General features: G+C 41.4%; 1 protein-coding gene across 2 annotated transcripts in view; it reads right to left on the bottom strand.

Moving 5' to 3' along the window:
- erbin (erbb2 interacting protein) overlaps positions 1-21,278 on the bottom strand; it is a 48,213-nt gene that overhangs the window by 8,935 nt on the left and 18,000 nt on the right. For both annotated transcript variants that reach the window (XM_088320076.1, XM_088320077.1), the window contains exons 3-21: positions 13,522-13,716; positions 13,336-13,453; positions 10,887-10,965; positions 10,724-10,813; positions 9,464-9,520; positions 6,626-6,689; positions 6,439-6,513; positions 5,970-6,114; positions 5,267-5,339; positions 4,357-4,486; positions 4,165-4,280; positions 3,836-3,905; positions 3,633-3,732; positions 2,993-3,114; positions 2,767-2,913; positions 2,396-2,584; positions 2,076-2,193; positions 1,721-1,904; positions 283-1,642 (exon numbers count right to left, since the gene is read on the bottom strand). In XM_088320076.1, coding sequence (XP_088176202.1) covers positions 283-1,642; positions 1,721-1,904; positions 2,076-2,193; positions 2,396-2,584; positions 2,767-2,913; positions 2,993-3,114; positions 3,633-3,732; positions 3,836-3,905; positions 4,165-4,280; positions 4,357-4,486; positions 5,267-5,339; positions 5,970-6,114; positions 6,439-6,513; positions 6,626-6,689; positions 9,464-9,520; positions 10,724-10,813; positions 10,887-10,965; positions 13,336-13,453; positions 13,522-13,707 — 3,423 coding nt within the window. In that variant the 5' untranslated portion in view covers positions 13,708-13,716. The remainder of the gene's footprint in view (positions 1-282; positions 1,643-1,720; positions 1,905-2,075; positions 2,194-2,395; positions 2,585-2,766; positions 2,914-2,992; positions 3,115-3,632; positions 3,733-3,835; positions 3,906-4,164; positions 4,281-4,356; positions 4,487-5,266; positions 5,340-5,969; positions 6,115-6,438; positions 6,514-6,625; positions 6,690-9,463; positions 9,521-10,723; positions 10,814-10,886; positions 10,966-13,335; positions 13,454-13,521; positions 13,717-21,278) is intronic.

The following is a 21,278-nucleotide window of genomic DNA, read 5'->3' as shown; positions in this document are numbered from 1 at the left end:
TATTCGGGTTTAATTCCCACGTCATACACTGTTTTGCAATTTAGGTCAGCAATTTTTATCAATTTGATCGATTATTTCACAATCATTGCTGAAACTAAGAATTACCGTAAAACTAAAATTATTGTACGCATTTCCAATCTTATCCGCAGTATTCCACGGTATACAAAGCGCACCCGATTGCAAGGCGCACTTTCTAATTTCTGGCCAAATTGGGGTTTTTTTAGGTGCGCTTTAAAGTCTGGAAAATATGGTACAAGTCACAGCTTTATTCATTCATTTTACCTTTTCCATCTTCTTAGCTTCGATGTGGCGCATCACCTGGTCCCGCCAGTCGGCTGGCACCCTTCCTGGTGCCCCGGACACCAGCCCGGCCCCTTCCAGGAGCGAGTGCTCCGACCTGACCCTGACGTTGGGTGTCTTACTGGGGCTGCCGTGATGGTATTGAAAGTCGCTGACCGACATGGTTCTCTCCGGGAGCTCGTGGGGCTGAGGCCGCGCGCCGGGCGGCCTAGCCGGAACAGCCATGTCGACGCTATACGTGCGGCACGACATGGGCCGCTGTGCCGCTTGGCTCATTGCAAGCGGACCTCTGGCGAGGGTGTGGATGTCCCGGTAGGTAAGGTAGTCACCCTCAGGCAGCTGCATGCGGCGGGGCTCGCTCATGGAGGCTGTAGAGGTGGTACTGCCCTGTCTTTCTAATGTATTGCCGCTGAGCTGATTGCCAGGAGGGTGGAGTCTTTCCCTGGACCACATGTCCACTGAAGTTTTGGCCCCCAAAGAGGGTCCCCTTTGCTGGGGCTGCATCGGGTATGGCGGAGCCTGATTGCGATTGGAGTAGTTGGTGTTGGCGAGCGAATGGGCAGCAGGGTGGAGGTAGCCTTGGTGCTCAGGCGGCATTGGCGTCCTTTGGGCCCACATGCCATCTTTGCTTGAGTATTGGATGTTGTACTGAGGCGGGGAAGCACCCATAGGTCCGCTGGAGGTCAGTGGGAACCTGCTGGTGCCAGCAGGAGGTTTGGAGGAAGACAACATTTCTGAGCTTGGGCAGACTTGGAGGTTTTGGTCATCTAGTAAGGAGGCGGATTTGCTCCTCACTATACTCTGGCCCTGGGGCATGGACTCGGGAGTAAGGCCGGCGCCCAAGGCATCACCGTCAAACGGGTGCAGCTTCATGTCGCCTGTTTCAATGTCGCTCACACTCTGAGACTTGCTAACTTGAGAGGGATGGCACCTCCTTTCAGGGGAGAGTTCCTCATTACTGCGGGAAATATCCACGCCGGCCGAGGACTTGTCGCTAGCCTGCTGGTTTCCGTTCTGGAAATGGTGGTTGTCAAACCCACGCTTGCCGTCCACTTTTTCTGGCCGCAGTGAACCATTACGAGGCTCTGCCACGTTATCTGTCTGTGGGTGCGAAAGGTTCATGTTGATCTGGTCCCATTTGGTGTAGCTATCCCCAAGGCTGTTGTTGAGTCCCTTCTCAATAAAAGTCATTCTGGTTTCCATAGTCAGGTCGTAGTCACCTGCCGGTTCAGTAGGACCTTGCTGGGCCCTCAGGAGCGCCTGGAGGGATGTATCAGAACCATTGCCGTTGTGCAATTTCCCACTGCTGTCTTTGGAGTGGTTCATATTCTCCTCCTCATGCCTAGAACAAAGAAGTTGCAGAACTCACAAGTTGGAGATTATGTGAGGATAGAAAAGGGTGACTTCGATTGTTGCAGACCTGCTCTTAGGGAGGAAGGGCATCTTGGCTTCTCTCTCTGGAGTGCACAGGGAGATGTCTTGGCTGCTGTCTGTGGTCAGCGACACAGAGTCCGACATACGCGACGGCGAGGAGCAGTTGCTGTTGTTCTGGTTGCTGTTGGCAACGGTGTCATCCAGCAACGAGTCAGCATCTCTGCTGTCATCTATATCGGGATCAAAACAACTGGCAGTCAATATCCTGCCTGGATTAGCGCTATTCAGTATCAGTTCGGTTAGTAAGCACTCAGTTTGTGATGTCCATATTAATCTATAATAACAGAACTTGAACTTCATGAGGTAGTCTTTGGAAGTAGTCCTGGAGCTTCTAAATTTACCTTTTTTGTCCTTACTAAGTGTCACCACTTTGGGCTGGTTTATGGAGATCTCGATGAGGGGTGGCCTCATTTCAGCAATCTTCATCTCCTCCTCTTCGTCAGACAGTTCCTCAGAGTCCTGGACAGAGAGGAAAATCTTAAGCATTATTACAGAGGGGTGTCCAGATTTCTACATGGGGGTGCACTAACATCGAGCTGCATATATTTTTTTTGAAATATGTAATTTAAATTTAGCCTTTACTGAAATGTATGCCTCACAAGCCAAACTCACAGTTACCAACTTATCCCGAGTTAAGAAAATAGGTGTACTGTTGAATTACCTCCAGTGTGTCCTCGTGGTTTATAGTGGAGCTCTCAGAGGATTTTAGGGGGGCCTGTAGGGAGCTGAAAGACTCAGACTCTGTGTCCCTACATAATGGATCTGGAATATTTGGAATGGTGAAGGTGATGTTGCTAGATTTGGCCTCCAAATATGACAAAACGCCATTAGGGCAGGGAGCTTCTATAACCTGCAAACAAATAAATAAATAAATGTATAATTAAAGAGCAGGTCAAAGTAAAAAGTCGACAAGAATAAACTCAAGTGAAAGCTTGTGAAGCAATTAAGAATGAGTACTTTGTGAATTACCATCTCTGAGAAAATAAAAATGTAGCATATGTTTATGTTAAACAAATAAGCTGATTTAAAGACCTTGACTCCCACGTCCTGCACACCAATGTGGTTCTTCTCTGCTGGAGCTTCGTCCTCCCTGAGCCGGTGGGCTACCGACTGGGCTGTCTTCACCATATTCTTCAGTTCGTCGGGATACGGTGTGGGATAACGCTTAAGGTTGCCCTCCTGGGAAAAAGGAGAAGCGCTTGTTCCTAATATTTACGCGAGAGCTAGATGACAATAGGGAATACAGAACGTGTCTTACCCTTGGCGGTGTCTCCCTCTCGTCCTTGTCCTCGTCGCACTCAAAGGCAACCTGAGCTCGGTGCTTACGCTGCTCCTCCCACAAGGCCGGATTGAAGCTTTCCGAGTCAGAGGTGGGAATGTCTGGAATATAAATGACAAAGGAAGAGGAATCATTTTCAAATTTGTCATCGTATTTTTTAAAACACTTGGAGTAAAGGATGAAGCTGCTTTAAAAACAAAAAAAATACAAGTTGAATAAAACTTTTCCAAATTCATTGTCATCCTGCGTAGGTATTTCTAATTTTAAAAAATAAGGTAGGAGGTACAGACTAATGATATACCAAATCCGTTTAAAAAATGATACGGTGCTGCAAATGTATTTTCCTTTTGGACTGCTGCATCCAACCTCCAACTGTAGAAGTGTGCTTTTCCAAATTTAACCACAAGGTGGTGCAAGCAGAACAAGAACGGAGAAACTAGTATTTCACTAAAAAACAATTTGACTTTTGCACGACGTTGATAATTTCATCTGGTCAAACACATGAGATTCAAACCAGAGAAGAGGCCGGTTTAGCAAACATGACACCAGGAGACGCAGTCCATGTGTCGGTAGCACCTATAAATCATACATGCGGGTCAAACCAAAGACTCCCACTCACAGTCATCTGTTCTTGTCTGCTGCGGGAACATGTAGTTGGTCAGTACGGTTTTCTTGGACTCGGGATCCTCTTCCTTCTGCAGTGGTATCAGTGGTTTGGACTGCAACCGAGGGACCATGTAAAAAAATCACTTTCAGAATTGATCTCCAAAAGCATCAACTAAAAAAGGTAGAAATGCGATGTGTGATAAACGAGGTAGTTACCTGATTTTCAGACAGCCACATGGCTGTCATTTGGCTCAGCTTTGTGAAACTGTAGGGGAGATTTTTTAACCTAAAGAAAAAAAAACAACAAAACGTGGTTAATTAAAGCCTTTTTGAACGGGAGTAGGGGCGGAGTATCAAGTTTAATAATTGTTGATGAGTTCGGTGCTAACGCTGGGATTTTGTTTTTACCAAATTATAAAAATTGCTATTGTCAAGATTTTGCAGGCCTTTGAGTAAAGTGTGGTGGAGTGCTAACAATTATGAATCAAGCACCACAGTTAAAGATCCATGAGGAAGAGCATCTAAGTTTACAGAACTGCACTTACTTGTTGTTGCTCAAGTTGATGACCTTGAGCTTGTGCATGTCGCCCATCTCCTCTGGCAGCGATTCCAGCTTGTTGGAGTGCAGGAACAGTACAGTGGCGTTCTTCCAGTTTCCCATCTGTCAATGTAAACACAGCCACAGATGTTAAAATGGGCACACTCCAACATGAAAAGGGTTACCAGCAGGAGCTCACCTCGGGCGGAAGCTGGGTGAGGAAATTGTGGTCTGCAGCAAAAGTACGCATGGCTGCGCATTGGCCAATGGACGATGGCAAGGCTTCGATCTCGTTGAAGCTGCAGTCCAGCTCGTCCAGAGAGGTCAGCCTGATGGGTGGAACATAAAAATGCACCTTAGCATTTAGAAAGCACCAAAATATGTCAGAGTTAAAACAGGTCCAAATATTGGCCATTGTCGGAGTACTTAGTAATGGCAAAGCCATAGATGTTAAAATTTTGGGCTGACACTGGTATCATTTGATGAAAGTGTGTTTTTGATCATCTGTGTGACAGGAGAACAGCAGGATTCACTGACTTCAAGATTAGGATCTACGTGAGAACGGCCTCTACGTGTAATAGAATAGTGGAAAGTTGGAAGCTTGAAGTTCAACATGACACCCTTTCTCCCAGAAACAGGACACTGGGAGAATCTAATTATCGTACCTGAACCCAAGAATCTATATCAGCAGTGTAAAGCCTACACATAGTCAAGATGATAGCATACCTTGTCGGTTTCTTGTGCAAGGCAGAGGTAAAAGCAGATGACGTTGAATTTGTTAAAAACCTCCAGTGCGATCATTCAATTATTACAAGAGTGAGATTGACACAGATTTAGTTGTTACAAAGGCGCAAAAAACACTTGACTGCTTTCATTACAGCATGGCAGCTAATCTGTTCATCTGACTACAAACATATGGACTCAACTGCAACAGCGGACAGGAGGCGGCAGGGGGGCTTATTATAAATCCAACAACAGCCGACACGACGCGGCTTTCAATTTCCACATGGGATTAAAACCATCAGTCGCGGCTTTGTAATCTGTGCCAGTATCTTATAATTGCTTGTTTGTAAGAAAGTGGAGGATTAGGAAAGAAGGAAGATCATTACCCTCCAATGGAGTCAGGAAGCTCTATAAGTTGGTTCTCATCCACCTTTAGAGCTGTCAGCTTCTTCAGCGAACCTAAGAATTACCAAGAGAGAAAAAGTCACTTGATGACAGCTATGGGGGGCTTAGCAAGGGCAAACTTCCATCACAGTGATGTATTGGATTACCGTGGAATGTCATCAACACTTCTGTTCTGCTGCAAATAAATCCCCACTAGTGTGATTGTTTTGTGTTTATTTTAACCAGAGTACAATATTAAACCATCACTCTAAACTGACTTGGTGTATGTAGAGGCCTTGTATTATTTTCTACTCAGCTATTGGAGTCCACCATGAGTCTTTTGATGTGTCTTGTTTTGAGTTTTTCATCTTTTTCTAATATCACAGGGCATTAATGCTGCAATTTAGGTTCCAATGCGGTGAAATTTACAGTATGAGCGGGCGAATGAAAATCAGGTCACACAACACGAGAGTATTCACTTCTTTCTGCAGTTGGTTTAAAGTCATGTCTCCTCTACTTACTGTCTTGTACTGCCCCAGATCCATTGATGTGTGAACAACAATAACAAAATTCTCGTACCAATGCAGCTAGTAAAAAGGTTAACATAGAACCCTCGTATAAAATCTTTCTTATGGGGCATCTAAGACTAGTATTTGAGAAAACTTTTATCCCAAATTTGGGGGCTGGAAATTGCAAAGGGGTTACCAATAGAGCCAGGCAGCTGAGTAAGGGCATTGTTGGACAGCAGCAGGTCCTGCAAACTCTCACAGCCACCGATCTGCTCGTCCACCATCTCCAAGTTGTTCTTGGACACGTCCAGGTAGAGCAGTTGCTTGAGTGTACCCAGCATCTGACGACAAGTACAGACAAAACCAGAGTTACAAAACATATTCAGACAAGGACTTGTGTTACTGGCATTCCAGCGCAGGGAACAAATTGATAAAGATCCAGCTGATGCGTCAAAGTTAAGCAGTGGGAGTTTCGGTGCATGAACTGTACAACATAAAAAGTAACAAAAACAAATGGAAGGATTAAAGTTGGCTTGATATTCATTGGTGAAATGTTTATGTTGGATTTATACTCTAATAACCTCGAAAAAAAGACTGAAAACACTTCATATTTATTTCGGATTGTATTCGCCACTTTTTGAAGATTGACGTGTGCATGCGCGTACCCCTGGCAAAAACGTCAGTCGATTTCCATCCATCCAGAGCTCCTTGATTCCAGTCAGCTGCTCCATAACCTCAGGCTGCAGATCGCACGACGAGAAAGGAGGTTAAAATGCGAGTGTGTGGGAGGAAGTGTCCGAGTGCTAAGTGGAGCTTCGGTAACAGCTCTCTCGGGGCCCCAGGGACACTTACCACTTCAGTGAACTCATTGCTGCCCAGGTCCAACCTTTCCAGCTGTGTGAGCTTCTGCATGCTCCTGCAGACATACACAGGCTTGTAAACATGTGTCTGTGTGTAGTGGAAAAAAATTGGCACTTAGAAGTCACACAGGGCAAGTCCTTGAAACACGTCTGCCTCCGTTGCTTTCGGCTAGAAGTCGCGTCGATGTAAAGCAGAAGCCCGCCGAAGGCTCTGTTTAGATCTCAGGGGCTCCTCATAAAGAGAGAATGTAGACACGCAAAACGAATTTCCTCGGTAAGGCAATGCCGCGGCTAAAAGCCTTTTCCACTTCATAACAAAAAAGTGTGATATAACATGTAGAGGGCCATCATTTGGCAAATTTACACAACACCGCCTACCACACTGAGATCAAAATATCCACACTAAATCATTTGAATGAGACTCAAACACACTCAAAATACGTGGTGGAAAGTGTGTGGTCATCCATTGTACTTCAGTTTATTAAAGTACGAAAATGTCAGAGTCAGAGCATCTTTAATGAAAAAAAAGTACTTTGTTAAAAAAAAAAGTTCTTCATTTCTAGAATGCGAAGGACACGGTTGTCATTGGACATTGGATCAGCCGTTTGACTCCCAAAAAAACATCGGCCCTACTGTGTGAGAGTGAGTCCCTGAAAAGGCTTTCTTTGTCTGCGGAAACATTCGTTGACATCTCCAGAAATGCTCATGTGTCGCTTGGGGCAACCCTCACATTGGCCGCTGCCTCTCTTTGTAAGGTCAGCTGCCCTTGTAACGGGTCTGGCGTCTCTCACGTAAACATGCGGGGGTGGCTATGAAATGCAAGGCGAGGGGCCATGAGAGTTTCCCAGACAGCCAAGTGTTAAATCAACCCTCCAACTAAAGCTTTTGTCTGCTTCCCATTTCCCCAAAATATGCCTTTGAATGAGGTCTTAGAAAATTGCCAGATGTGACATCAGATTGTCCCTAATCGACATAACATAAACCAATAAAGCGGGAAATAACCACACACATAAAAAAACCTCACAAAACCCTTAGGTTAAAATGAACTGAAATTGGGTAAAAAGTGGGCTACTTGGATCATTGTGATTCAGCTTTCTTGCTTGCTTGCTTATTAAAAAAATGAATTTAGGTTTTTTTAACCCCTCAAAATTCGCCTAATATCCTTATCTATGCTATTATTGAACCATTTGGAGAATATGGACGCTTTTGGTCTCTTTTCAAAGGTAACACTCTGAAGTGTTGTCCCAACTTGAATTATATGCTACTAACATTGAGTAATCTGAGTAGGGAACACACAGAAAAAGAAGGTTTTTATTTTCTCGCCTGAATTTTGTTCTGCAATTAATTGTGTACTTGCAACTTTTGCAGTCCTTTGAGACACTTTGTGATTAAGGGTGTCGTAAATAAATGGGACTTGATTTGAAATGCCTGCAGATGGGCGTAGAATGGGAATCTTAGCTGGAAAACAGGTAAGACAATAGCTTGAAGCTTTACCATGTCAAAATTGCTCACAATCTGAAAAACTAAACATTGTCTTTTACAAATTATTCCAAGGCTAGGTTTGGGCATTTCCAAAAGTGGCCACTTGTAGACGACCAGTTTTCAACAATAAAATCTTTGCAAATGTACATTGTACTTTGGCCAATTTTGTAGACATTGTGAAAGAGTTTGAAAAGTTTGACTTCTCTTTACAGAACCAATTGTGCATACAAATTAATCACTAGTGGCCTTACGCACACTTATACCAGGGTCTAATTTGAATACAATAGGCTCATCTTCATATTGATGTATTCAGAATTTCATTGGCTAACCAATATGTCAATCATCATTTGGATCAGTCTCTATTGGCTTAAGTTATTAGGAGGTAAAGAAGGCAGGTCCTTTTTGAGCAATACAGGCCCCGTATAGGCTAATGCAAGTTGTGGAATGTAAAAATAAGGCTGCAATTGGCCGAAAAATATGTCAATCACAGATCGGATGCTTACGGCTTAGGAAAAATAGTTTTAACAGTCTGTTTATTCGTAAACTGGAATTACGGGGTTAAATAGACAGCTAGCAACAAGAAACGTCCATCGATGCGGAAATGCTTTTCGGCGTTATTTGCTTTGTTTTTTTTTAATCCTTTGGCATTGTCGTGTGTTTTGGAGTCGATATTTTTCACGGTTGGATTCACTAGACTCTCGCAAATGTAAGGAGGTTATGGTTGTAAAATGACGTCTTTGGTGAGCTATCCTGCCGTTATAGTTTTCGGGTATCTTGTTTCAGACTGAATATGATGTTTCTGTGATGATTACATTTTTAAATGGCATGTTTTAAATCCCAAGAGTTGCAGCATTTCTTTTTCAACAGTCCGAAAAGAGGTAAAAACAGAATCTGCGGCTTATTTTTTTAATCAAATAATTATTTTTTATCAAATTATTATCTTTGGATTAATTAAATAAAAATGCTATTGACCAAACAGATTCTTCGGGATTCTGTACTTTAAAGTGTGGTACTTTTTAGGGACAATGCCGCAAACAGATAAGATTAGCCACATTCACAACCACTCTGGCATCGTTTATTTTAACGAGTTTAATACCAGATAAGACACTTACAACAACATGAGCTTAATCAGTTTCACACAGCTAAGTTCCCTCAAATGAACAGCTAGAGTGTTCTGCAATATTTTCTGCCTGAGGTCCAACCCTCACCTCGCCGTTTGGGCAAAAAGATTACAAAACCAGTCGCAGCAAGCTGGCGGGAAAGAGAAGTTGGGGGTTGCGTTTATGTAACATGCTGGGTTTGACTAGCGCGGGAAATAGGAGGGTAGGGTTGTTCTCCAATGACTTACTTTGGCAACATCTTCAACTGGTTCTCTCTCAGCTCCAGAATCTGCAGCTTTGTCAGCCTGTAGCCAGAAAAAAAAACAATGCAAATGTCATCAGTGTGATGATACAAACACTCTTTGGAACTATCTGTATGTTTTGACAAATGGTGCTTCATCAAAAACACGACGCGTGTCAACTGTGTGTAGCACAAACAGGCAACAACGGAGAACCTGTTAAGCCACAATATGGACAGCAAGGAAGAAGAGGGGTCGCCAATCTTTTTGAAGCTGAGAGATACTTGTTAGCAGAAAGGGATAAGAGTTTGATGTATATTTCTAAAGTAAATACTTATTGTTATGTTGTTACCATGTTATCATTATTAAAATTGCAATGACCCATTACTGGTGAGCTGTTTTCAGAACTGTTCACTAAGCTTTCACGTTGGTGAACGGGGAAAAAAAACTAGTTATTTTGTTCCCGACCTCATTTTCCCATTTCGACTGAGAGCTGAATCAAAGGATGAATGGGAAGAATACCAGCTGCTACCTGAAGCTTTCATCCATTAGAAAAACCAAGATGAAAAAACAATCAATCCAGAGTCTTTTGTCCACACATATTTAAATTAAAAATTGCATTTGGGCAATATAGCTTTCCAATGATGACATTCACAAAGTTCTGCTCTGCCTTCCTCATTCTATAATTGCCAGTGAGAGCTTTTTCAGCCATGTGAGGAAAGTCCATTAAAAATATAGAAAGACAATTGGAAATTATACTCTGTCACAATTTAGCTTAATTTGCAACAAAGTCAGTTTCTGTTAAAAAGAAATTCCTTCTGAAAAACAGATAACGTCTGAGAAATCCTGCACTCCAACGTACAATAAGCAACAATAAATTTACTAGAAGTGGGAAAGAACCATGAAAAATGCTAAATTGTTTGTGTTCCTTATTTGATAAACATAATAAATTTGTTGACACAAATTATCTTTGTTGTTATATAATATAACATAGGCTGTCTTGCTGTGAGTAAATAGGTGCCTTGTTGGGTTTGTAAGGTTTATCATTACTTACTTAGGTGGATTGCAATAATTAATAGGGGAACAATGGGACGAGGTTGAAAGGTATGCATCCATCAATTGCGAATATTGAAGCCGGTTTTACAATCGTTTTATACATAAATTTTCTATTCTGAAATGCACTTAACTTTCAGAGGAGAATTTACTTTAAGATTTGTTTTGAATTTGTTTTCATATACAACTTAATGTAGGGAAAAAAAAAAGACACACCTGCCAAAACTGGCCGGTAGGAACTCCAGGAAGGCGTCGTTCAAGTAGAGCTGGCTCAGGCTCATTAGCTGGGTGAAACCATCAGGTAGCCTGTAAACACACAAAGATGTTAAAAAAATGGAGTCACATATACAACATAACACATATACACAACTATACTTACTTGGAGATGGGATTAACACTGGCCTCCACGATAGTGAGCGCTTTGCAGTTCTTGATATTCTCCGGAAACTCCTGGATGCCTACACACATTAAAAAACATTTTGTTTAGCCTGGGCAATCAAACTTAATTGCTAATAGGACATGTAAAGCAGTGTTTCTCAACTGGTGATTCACGATCCAAAATTTGGTCGCTGAACTATTTTTAGTGGGTCACTAAATGCTAAAAAACAGCATAAAAGACACTCCTTAACAGTAAATGGCAATAATGCCCTGGGATTGCGAGTTGACACGTGTTATTCCAAATTTGTTTACACATGTTGAGCGTCGCGTATAATTAATGTGATCGGCATTTCAATATCTTGAATACAAAGGAGGTGAAAAACATCCGCGAGGTGCTGGGGGCCATTTAAACTGGAGCAAAACCAGCGACAGACTGATGTCACAGTCTGTTCAACGGACAGACTGAGGAGATATTTTCTTCCTCATGCCATGAGGCTCTTTAACCCCACCCGGGGGAGTAAAAGCCCATGTTAAACCCCACCCCAACATTTGCATATTACCCTATTTTAATTACAGTGTGTATTTTCCGTAGCACTATTTAAATACTCTATAGCAAAACGTTATATTGGGTATTTTTGTATTCTATATCTTTATTATTTTATTTATCAACACAAGGATACTGCTGGAAGTGTGAATTTCCCTACGGGGATGAATAAAGTATCTATCTATCTATCTATCTATCTAAATGGCATGCGCGTTTCTCCCATTATTTCTCAAACTTAGGTTAGTGTAACAGCTAATGTGAACCAAGTGCTGCCTAAGTTTCTTACAAGCACAAAAGTTTTCGTCAGTATTTTACTTCTCACTAAACTTGTAAAACAAAAGTTCATTTCGTGTGGTTGAATTTTTGGGAATTTTACTTTTTGTTCAATTTATTATCAATTTGTGGATAAAAACTGCTATAATTATGTTTATTTTTCTACCTCTTAGTGCTGTGTTGAATGTTTGGGTTTAGTGAGTGAACTTTCTCTGCTGAAAGTTCATAATTTTAGTTGATTTTATATATATATATATATATATATATATATATATATATACACCGTGTTTTCCGCACTATAAGGCGCACCTAAAAGCCTTTATTTTTTTCAAAAGCTGACCATGCGCCTTATAATACAGTGCGCCTTATTTATGGATCAATTTTAAAGTTGCAAAGTTTTCCAACTAACTTGCAGCCGCCGACTAGATTTTCCCCCGAACGCCAAGTAGTACGCGGTGGATGCTGGGATTTATTTACCGGCGTTTCATTGGCTAACCAATGTGTCAATCATCAGTTGAATCGATCACTATTGGCTAAAGTTATTCGGAGGTCAAAGGGCGGATCCTTTTTATCATTTACAGGCTGCCATTGGCTTAAACGGCAAAACAAAGCCTGCAATTGGCCGAAAAAGATGAATGCGTATAGCATGTGGCTGACGGCATAGAGAAAGCATTTTTTTCTATTCTGTATTTGTAAATATTGTATTCTCCTGGTTTTACTACCCTCACGGATAAAAGAGGACATTGCCTGCACATTATTATGAACACAACGACTTCGGTGAGCTATTCCGGGTTTTATATTGTCCCTGCATCTTGTTTCAGACTGAACTCGATGTTTCTGTGATAAGCGGTGCAGATAATGAATGGAGTGTCTATTTTTAAATTATACTCAATTCCAAGTGTTTATTGTCATATGCACAGTAAAGTTGCGAGCGAAAAAGAAAATAGATACTAAGGAATGGCTATCATTTCTTGAATCCCAAGACTTTAACCTTCCGAATGATGGAACGATGCATTTGAGTGACATCTTACGGACACCGCATCCGCACGTGTTCTCGACACGTATTTGCGTCTTTGCAAGCTTTCGGAATGTTAAGGGGGTAATAAGTTGGACTGAACTATCTAACTGTTTTGTCCACGTTCCCATTGTAGCGCCTTATAATCCGGTGCGTCTTATGTATGTCAAAAATAGGACCAAAAACTATTTTTTCGGGGTGCGCCCTATAACCCGGTGCGCCTTATAGTGCGGAAAATACGGTATATATGAGAATTTGCACTTCATATTTGGGCCTGTTGCGCCTGTTAAAAATGGCTGAAGCTACTAAAGAAAGTGTTTTGGGTTTAATAAAAAATGCAGCTGATTTAGAATTAAAGAGAATTACTTGAAGTTATTTGGTTTTTGTTGGTCCTTTTGTGAATATATTCTACTATACTTGATTCAATTTTCTTATTGAATACATTGGAGAAGGGACATTTTTATTTCATGATTTGGATTGTGGCTTGTAACTAGGGTGAAATGGTGGGTCATCAAGTCAGACCAGCTGAGAACCACAGAGGCGAAGTATTTCAAGCAAGTCATTTGTGTTTTGGACTCAAAACATGAAACCAAAACCAAAGGCCAATTCCACACTTACTGTTTTTGCTGACGTCAAGCTCCCTGAGGTTGATGAGATTGGCGATGCCCGGCGGCAACACCGTCACGTCGTTGTCAGGCATGCTCAGTCGATGCAGGAACTGGCAGTTGAATAGTTGCTGGTGGCACGAAATGAAATTAAGTGACCGGGGTTCAAACGTCAAGTTAAAAAGTAGGCCGTGCTCACTTTGGGCAGATCTTCAATCTGGTTGGCGTCGAGAAAGAGTTCCTGCAGCGTTTTTTCAAAGCTGAAGATCTCCTTGGGTACCGTCTCCAGGCTGCAGTGGGAGTAGTCCAGCGACGTCACCGCCTCCTCCTCGCCCCGCAAGCAGCGGCATGGCACCAGGCGAACGAAGAAGCTGCGCTTCGACATCCTCAGGCACTGTTGGAGGCAAGAGAGAAAAAAAATGAGCTGTTAACATATACTGTATTTTCTGGACTATAAGGCCAGCTAAACCCCCCAAATTGGCCAGAAAATTGAAAGTCACCAGAATACGGTAGAGCAGATTGGAAATGCAAACAGTATATATTAATAAAGCATACAGTATTTATAGGTGTGCATGCAATGAGTGATCCATCATCATTGATCTATCGATTATCATCGCTAACCAAGATCGCAAAACATTGTATGCAACAGGGTTTAAACCCGGATTGTGGCGGTAAGTACTTTTCACTGGTGTGCCGCAACCAGGGTTGGGTAGGGTTACTTTAACTGGATTACTTTCAATTACTTTTGGATTACTCCAATACCCAATATGCTAATAAAAGACAAAAGAAAATAAATATGAATAAAATGATGACTCACAACACGTGGTAAGCTTTCTCTCCTGGCTTTGATCTCTGGCAAAACTAACATAAAATGCGACAGAAACAAAATGGAAATAAATCCAAACAGCTTGCCAACATCATTTTTGCCGTTCCATGTATTCCGTTACTCCCCAAGCCAGCACAAAATGTAGTAATTTTATTCATATCTCGTTTCTTTTGTCTTTTATTAGCATCTTTGGTATTGGAGTCACCCAAAAGTAATTGAAAGTAATCAAGTTAAAGTAACCCTACCCAACCCTGGCCACAACTCAGTAATTAACTGTTGTACTGTGTCGTGGGAAATTATCCAAAATGTGTGCCTGTGCGGTTTCGCAAAAGCCATCTTTAATTTGGCTTTAATTTTACGACACTGACTGGTGTTCCGAGGGATTTTTTCAATGAAAGAAATATGGCTTGGCTCAAAAAAGGTTTGTAAAACACTGCACTAGACCATCAGTGGTACAGATGACATATGAAAAAGCATTAGAGCCTATCTCATTATCGCACTATTTTTACTAACGGGACGATTCTTGAATGCAGAAGAACGTCTTTCAACAAAATACTACGTAAGCTTTTTACATTCGGATACATAATAAAACCACAACCTTATCGATGGACGCATGAAAAAGTGGAGATTCTGTTTAAACTATGACAATGCAAAACAAATTGCACAATGCAAATCAGTGTGTCTAGTAGTGTGATGAGATAATCGAATGCCTTTTCAAATGTTACCTGTGTCACTGGTTATCTGGTGGTAAAGTGTCGGCGCTCTAACCGCTGAGATCTGGGTTTGATTCCTGTTGCATACAATGTTTTGCGATTTTGGTCAGCGACTCTGATCAATCATTGCACTCTTCTGTAAGTGTATAAAGAGCCCAAAAGTTATACACAAATGATTGCTGTAGCCCTTACAGAAGTCTGCAGCTTATTGACTGGTGCGCCTTATGTATGAACAAAATAAGACTATTTTTGGGGGGGATACAGCTTATAACCTTTGGATATTTATGTATTATATTCCTTTTACTTTATTATTGTTTTATTTTTAACACAAGGATACTGCTGGAAGTGTGAATTTCCCTATGGGGATGAATAAAGTATCTATCTATCTACCGATCTATCTATAACCTGATGCACCTCATAGTGCAGAAAATACTGTATTTTAGATTTCATTCTTTAGGGTGAAATAATTATCACAATATTTTTGAATTTATAAATACTGTACTAGATTGTTTTTTTGACTAATGGTAAATGTTCCCATTTGTATTTAATATTCACGTAATTTCTAATCATGAAAACGTTAATATTTTTAAGTTGATCTTATTAATCTGTATCAAGTTTAATATTTGTATGGTTTTGACTATTCGGCTATTTTAAACGAATTCAACTATTTTGCAACATGTTTGCTTATTTTTGAGGGACGGGGTTGGGGAGCGGTATTTCTTGACTTTTTGCTTTATTTTCGTAACTCTAGCTAATTATTACCAGCTCAGTAGCCTAGATGGTAGGGCGCCCGCTTTGAGACTGGGAGGTCGCTGGTTCGCGCCTCGGCCGAGTCATACCTAAGACTTATAACATTGGTAAAAATGGCGGCGCCCTCTGTTGGCTGCATCGGCTCGCTACAACGGGTCAGGTGTATCGACATTTCGTTCTGTGTACATTGTTACAAAGAATGACAATACAAAGGAAATTATTATTATTATTATTATTAATTCTATCTGATTTGGGGGATTTAAAAAAATGCAATGTCAGATTGCTAATACAGTAACAAATCTAAACCGCCTTTAATTTGACACTGCTCGATGTGGCCAACCTTCATTTGCTATGACACAGAATAGAACTTAAAATACACCAGTAGATCCTTTAAATTCAGGTTAAGTGTTACGAATGTTTGGCACGGAACAAAGTCGGACAAGAGAGGCTTTGTTGCCTACCATTTCCGGGGAATGTTGGCACACAAGAATGGCACCGTGTTTTCAATGATAAAAACCCCGGCAGCAATCTGCTTAGTCAGCATAAAATGTGGAATTCAGTCATTTGTCTTTTGTGAGTGTGGGTGCACAAAGGTCAGCCCAGCTTGTGAGGAATTCAGCATTTTTAACTACCATAAATGCAATATGCCAAGAGGATTAGTGTGGATTTCACTTCTTGGATCCTGCACACTCAAAATGAAAGGCAGTTGACTAAATGTCATTCATTTAAAGCTCAAAGGATTTATTTAATTTACCTTGCTAACGTTATTACTAGAGGTTGACCAATTAACGGGCAGGGCAATTATAGGCACAGATACTTCGGAATTTGACGGTTATTGGTATCAGCATTTTTATTCATTCGACGGGCTAATTAAATATATTTAAAACTGGGTTATTGAGGCGCAGATGCAGCAGAGCCTCCCTTTCCCGCTCTCCTGCCTTCTGTATCGGATGCTACCCAGCCCGTGCCTTCTGATCGGATAAGGGACCTGGGCCGGAGCCACAAAAGCAGGAAGAGAAGTGCTAGAGCGGAGTAAGCAGCAGCCGCTCTGCTAACCCCTGAGTCCCGACATGCCAATGAGTCAAGACCGCTAATAATATTGAGATTTTAATAAAACTGTTATAGACAAGTGTGTGTGTGATTAGGAAAAAGCGTAAAAAGTGTAGTTAACTTCTTAAAGAGAAGCACGTTCAGGTGGAGACTGATACATCAGCTCTTATCATAATATTAATTTGCCAATCAATGTGTATTTGTTATTAAAAGAGAGCATAAAAATCACGCTAAATTGGAAGGCTGAGTGATTAGCTGTTACCATAACATTAGTTCTTCGATCTAACTCTAAAACAGGAAAGGCCTCACTTTTCATTGAGCGAGCTCCGATGAAATTTGCATTGCTTTTTGCAATACGGTTTAATGTATTTTTTGTGATGCCTTTAAATGTTTATCTAACTGACTCGGTTTAAGTGAAAGACTAGTCGTTAAAAATAATATATACTGAAAAGGTTTCAGAGAGCTAATTAAGTTTCATTTGAATTCATAACCAATATTTTCCGTTTCTTTTTGCATGATTAAAAATGTCTTAAAACAAATTTTAAGCTTTTCCAGCAAAATAATCTCTGCCCAAAATATCTGTTATCGGCCGCCTCGTAATACTAAGAGTCAGTATGGGTATCGACCAGGAAAAACCCATTACGGACGACTCTTAGTTATCAGGAAACAGCTTGCCTCCATTTTACATAGAGCAGTATGAAAAAAAAAATCCAATGGTAACCTTGACAACCATGTTTGAACCTTTGTTTACCATGGTAGCAGTTGGCGAGCAGGGAGCTTGGGTAATGTGTACATTACATAAGCAAATACATTGCGACCAGACATGACCATGAGAAAGAAAAACCCTGCAAAAACTAAATGAAAAAAAAAGAAGAATATTTTGGTATCCTGATTTCAGAGCTTTGTCCGTTGGCCTATTTATGGCACACGTGCTAAGATTGTGAATGGAGGCCACGTGAGTGCCGCGTTTCTGGTTGATTACCCCAAAGACTGCGAAAAGCCTTGTCGCTTCCTTTCTGTGGCGGTGAATGAAAGCAACGTTCCGGCTTGATTTTCCCAGTCTGAGCTCCTTCTGGGTCAGGGCTATTGCCATGGAAACCATTGCCGCAGAGAGAGGCGAATAGAGAAGCGTCCAAAATCAGGCTCATAAACAGTTGATTGGAATGCAGGATTAAATCACAGGTTAAAGCTTGGGTTGGGAACCTTTGGCTTGTGAGCCATATATGGCTCATTTCGCAAGTATATATGGCTCGGAGGTGGATGTTTGCTCATGCAAGTTTCATCTGTATTTCTCCAATTCGATTTGTCCTTTTCAGAGATACGCACGTGCAAAGTCAATAAGTGAGATTGGTTCTGTCCAGTAAATAATAGACACGGTATCAACAACAGTTTACAGTCAAGGTGTCACACCAACAGACCCCATTTTGGCCGTACGCCGCTAAGGAATCCAAGCTGATTAAATAATGCATGTTCACGGTTGAGACACATCATGATGAAAACCCACTGAACAAACTTAACTCCCCAAAACGCCAGCCAAGTCCACAGAGGATTTTGATTAGGGTGAGTGGTAGGGGTGGGCAGATCTCTGCACACACAGCACGCTTCCTTCTCTCTTGCACGCGCCCACAGCGCTCATGGAAAATACCGTGAGGCCGGAAACTTTTTGTTTTCAGTATTTTGTGACATGTTTACAAAAGAACTGATTGCACCTTGTTCTGAAACTGTTATTCACGAACAAAATAAAAGGTCAATATGAGCCTCAACAACCTTAAATAACTGCTCATAAATGTTATCAAATTATCTAACATCACACAGTGAAATAAAATGCACGGGAAAATGTACTTTTGTCTGGAGAGCGGGTTTGGCAGTTTTGTTGAATTTTGTCTCAAATATCAAAATATTTTACTATGACACTATGGGTCAAAAAGGTTCCAGAGCCCTGGGTTAAAGCGTTATTTTCCTAGCACATTTCATTTTAACACATCTGGTATGAGTTTGTTACAAGTACAGTAATACCTTGCCAATCACAACTCACTGATTGTGGATTCGCTATCTCACGGATTTTATCAATTGGGTTCTGCATTCTGATTGACTAAAAAGTCGCCACGTCCCTTTTCTGCGTTGGGGTCCGAGTTGTACGCGCACGTAAAAAAACTTGACATATCCACATTACGTATGTATTCTTTTTTTCAATTTTAAGTCTCTCTAAAAGCTATTATCCTAACAAATTGCTTTGGGCCTACAAAACCCTGGCGGCCGGGGCTGACCCGAATTTAGACATCCTGACCTGCTAAAACAGCTGCGTACGGCTCCCTAGTGCTGTTTGATAATGGAAAATATATGGTTTCTGCAGGAACACAAACGGCACATATTCTTGACATTTTAGAAAGTATATAGATAGACACAGTATGTGTTTCCTTCGTTACAGGGCCTATATGAGGCTTTTAATTTTTTGCAGCTCCGGACGTTTTTTTGGGCCCAATTACGCTTTATCAATAGTTTGAGTTGCCAATCGCCACATAAGGAAAATAATGCGGTCTTCAATAATGTCCACATGATGGCCACAAAGTATCATATGAAGTAAAAACGTAGTGCCCTGAAATTAAAAAAACAAAACAACTAAATTACAGTAGTTATTTAAAAAATGTACATTATGTACAGTGATTTTAGTTGTTAAACAAAGGATTGAGTCTGCAAATTGGGTTTGTTCTTTGGTTTTAATGTATGATACATGTATCTAATAAATAAATACCGGTAAATCTTATTCTCTATTTAGTGGGTTTTGACGATCGCGGGATATTTCTGGATTGCAACCCCCAGGAAAGGCAAGTGATTACTGTATAGCCAGACTACATGCAGAGCTGGCGCTACTGTGGAGCAGACGCTGTCATTTTGCTAATGATTGACAGCTAAACATTACTATGCTGTGTTTGTTGAGCAGGTCAGCTGGGCCACTCAAGCTGTCTCTCCTGTTGCATCATGGGTACGAGGCCGTCTGGCAGTTTATTCCCCCGTCTGGTACAGCGCTCTGTAATCTCCGTCAAAATATGTTTCGGTCGTAGCCGGCAATCCCGGGAAAGCCATAACAATCTGGATGGAAAGCTGCTTTGAGGAAGCCAAGGGCCATCCCGCGCTAATCACATTGTCACACCCAGCAGACGAGCGCCACTAGCTAGGGCCGAAATGGAAATCTAATCGATGTCGCAATGTGACTTAGTACGATTGTGTAATCGCAAGACACTGATTTTTTTCAAGGCTTTATAGTTTGTTATTTGAGTGAGTGTTTGGCCAACCAGAATAGTAACAGTTCGGGTTTTGACGGCACAGGCGAATCAGAGACCAGTATGAGCTGTGTGCGACTGAAATTGACTGACAGCATACAACAGCCTAACAGCCGGGGTGGGTGCCACCAAAACAAACCCGACAGCTAGTAGCATTAGCGGCTCATTCCATTAAAAATTCATCAATTAAAATTCATCGATGAAATCGGACCCCAAGGACAGTCAGAAAGGCGCTAAGAAATGGTGATCACAAGCGTGTGCTCCCTTGGATTGTTATTGCGTCCGGGAGTCAACTGAGGCGGCGTTGAGAGAAAGCAATAGCGACGGTGCAGGTCTGGCCAAGTGCTATGGCTAGGCTAACAATTATCTTATTCCACCCCTGCTGAGCCTGTATTTTATCATAGCAGATCCATTACCCTCCAGACAGATGACCTGGAGCTGCAGCTGGTGGGAAACCGCTACATTTGGGACAGTTATATTGTAATCAATTTTCCCCAAAAGCAGCCCCAACACTATTAATATCACGAACCCCTTGCTGTTGCTGGATCGGACTTGGCTCCAAGCACAAAATGCCGAAAACTCCGAAGAAACTTCCGTCTCGTTTTGCCATCAATCACTTCGTACAGGAAAGGCGATTATCCCTCAAGAATGGTGAGCCATACATTTTGGGGATACAACATTTTACAATATGCTTTCCGCAATAGTAGGCGCCCTTGATTTTAAAGCGCACCCTCCAAAAATAGTAATTTGCCCTAAATTTTTCATAAGGGGCCCTGAAGCATAAGTCGCATGGAATTTAAATAAAAGTAAAAGCTACAGTATTTATATGTGTATGACCGGTGCGCACTTTATACACTTATGGTATATATTAGAGCAACAAATGATCATTTGAAAAACGTCGCCGGCCAAAATCTCAGAACCTTGTATCCAACTGGAATCGAACTCAGGTCGCAGCGGTGAGAGCTCTGAAACGACTGGAAACCAAGTAATAGATTTCATTTAGGAAAAGGGAACATATTTTAGCTCATTATCACACCAGTTTTACTCACAGTGCCAGAATTAAACGTTTGAGAATGAAGAAAACAGAAAGTCACCCTGAAAGATATAAACGCAAACAGCATGACGAGGGAAAGAACTCTTTGGTGTATCTGATGATGCATCAGATCTTGCGCCCTATGGTCCAGAAAATATGCTAATCTTGACAAGCTAAAATAAACCAACTGCGTAAAGAAAGTAATCTCATTTCACCAAATACGTTTAGCAAATGCAAGCAAGACCTTCTGGTATCTATTAGGGAGGGGGTATGTGGCGAAGTTTCTACTAAACTGGAATCTGC

The sequence above is a fragment of the Urocampus carinirostris genome, chromosome 16, assembly GCF_059441175.1.
Source record: "Urocampus carinirostris isolate Australia breed hairy pipefish chromosome 16, RoL_Ucar_1.0, whole genome shotgun sequence".
Taxonomy (NCBI): Eukaryota; Metazoa; Chordata; class Actinopteri; order Syngnathiformes; family Syngnathidae; genus Urocampus; species Urocampus carinirostris.
Note: the sequence above shows the minus strand (reverse complement) of the source record. Positions and strands in the feature narration are given on the sequence as shown.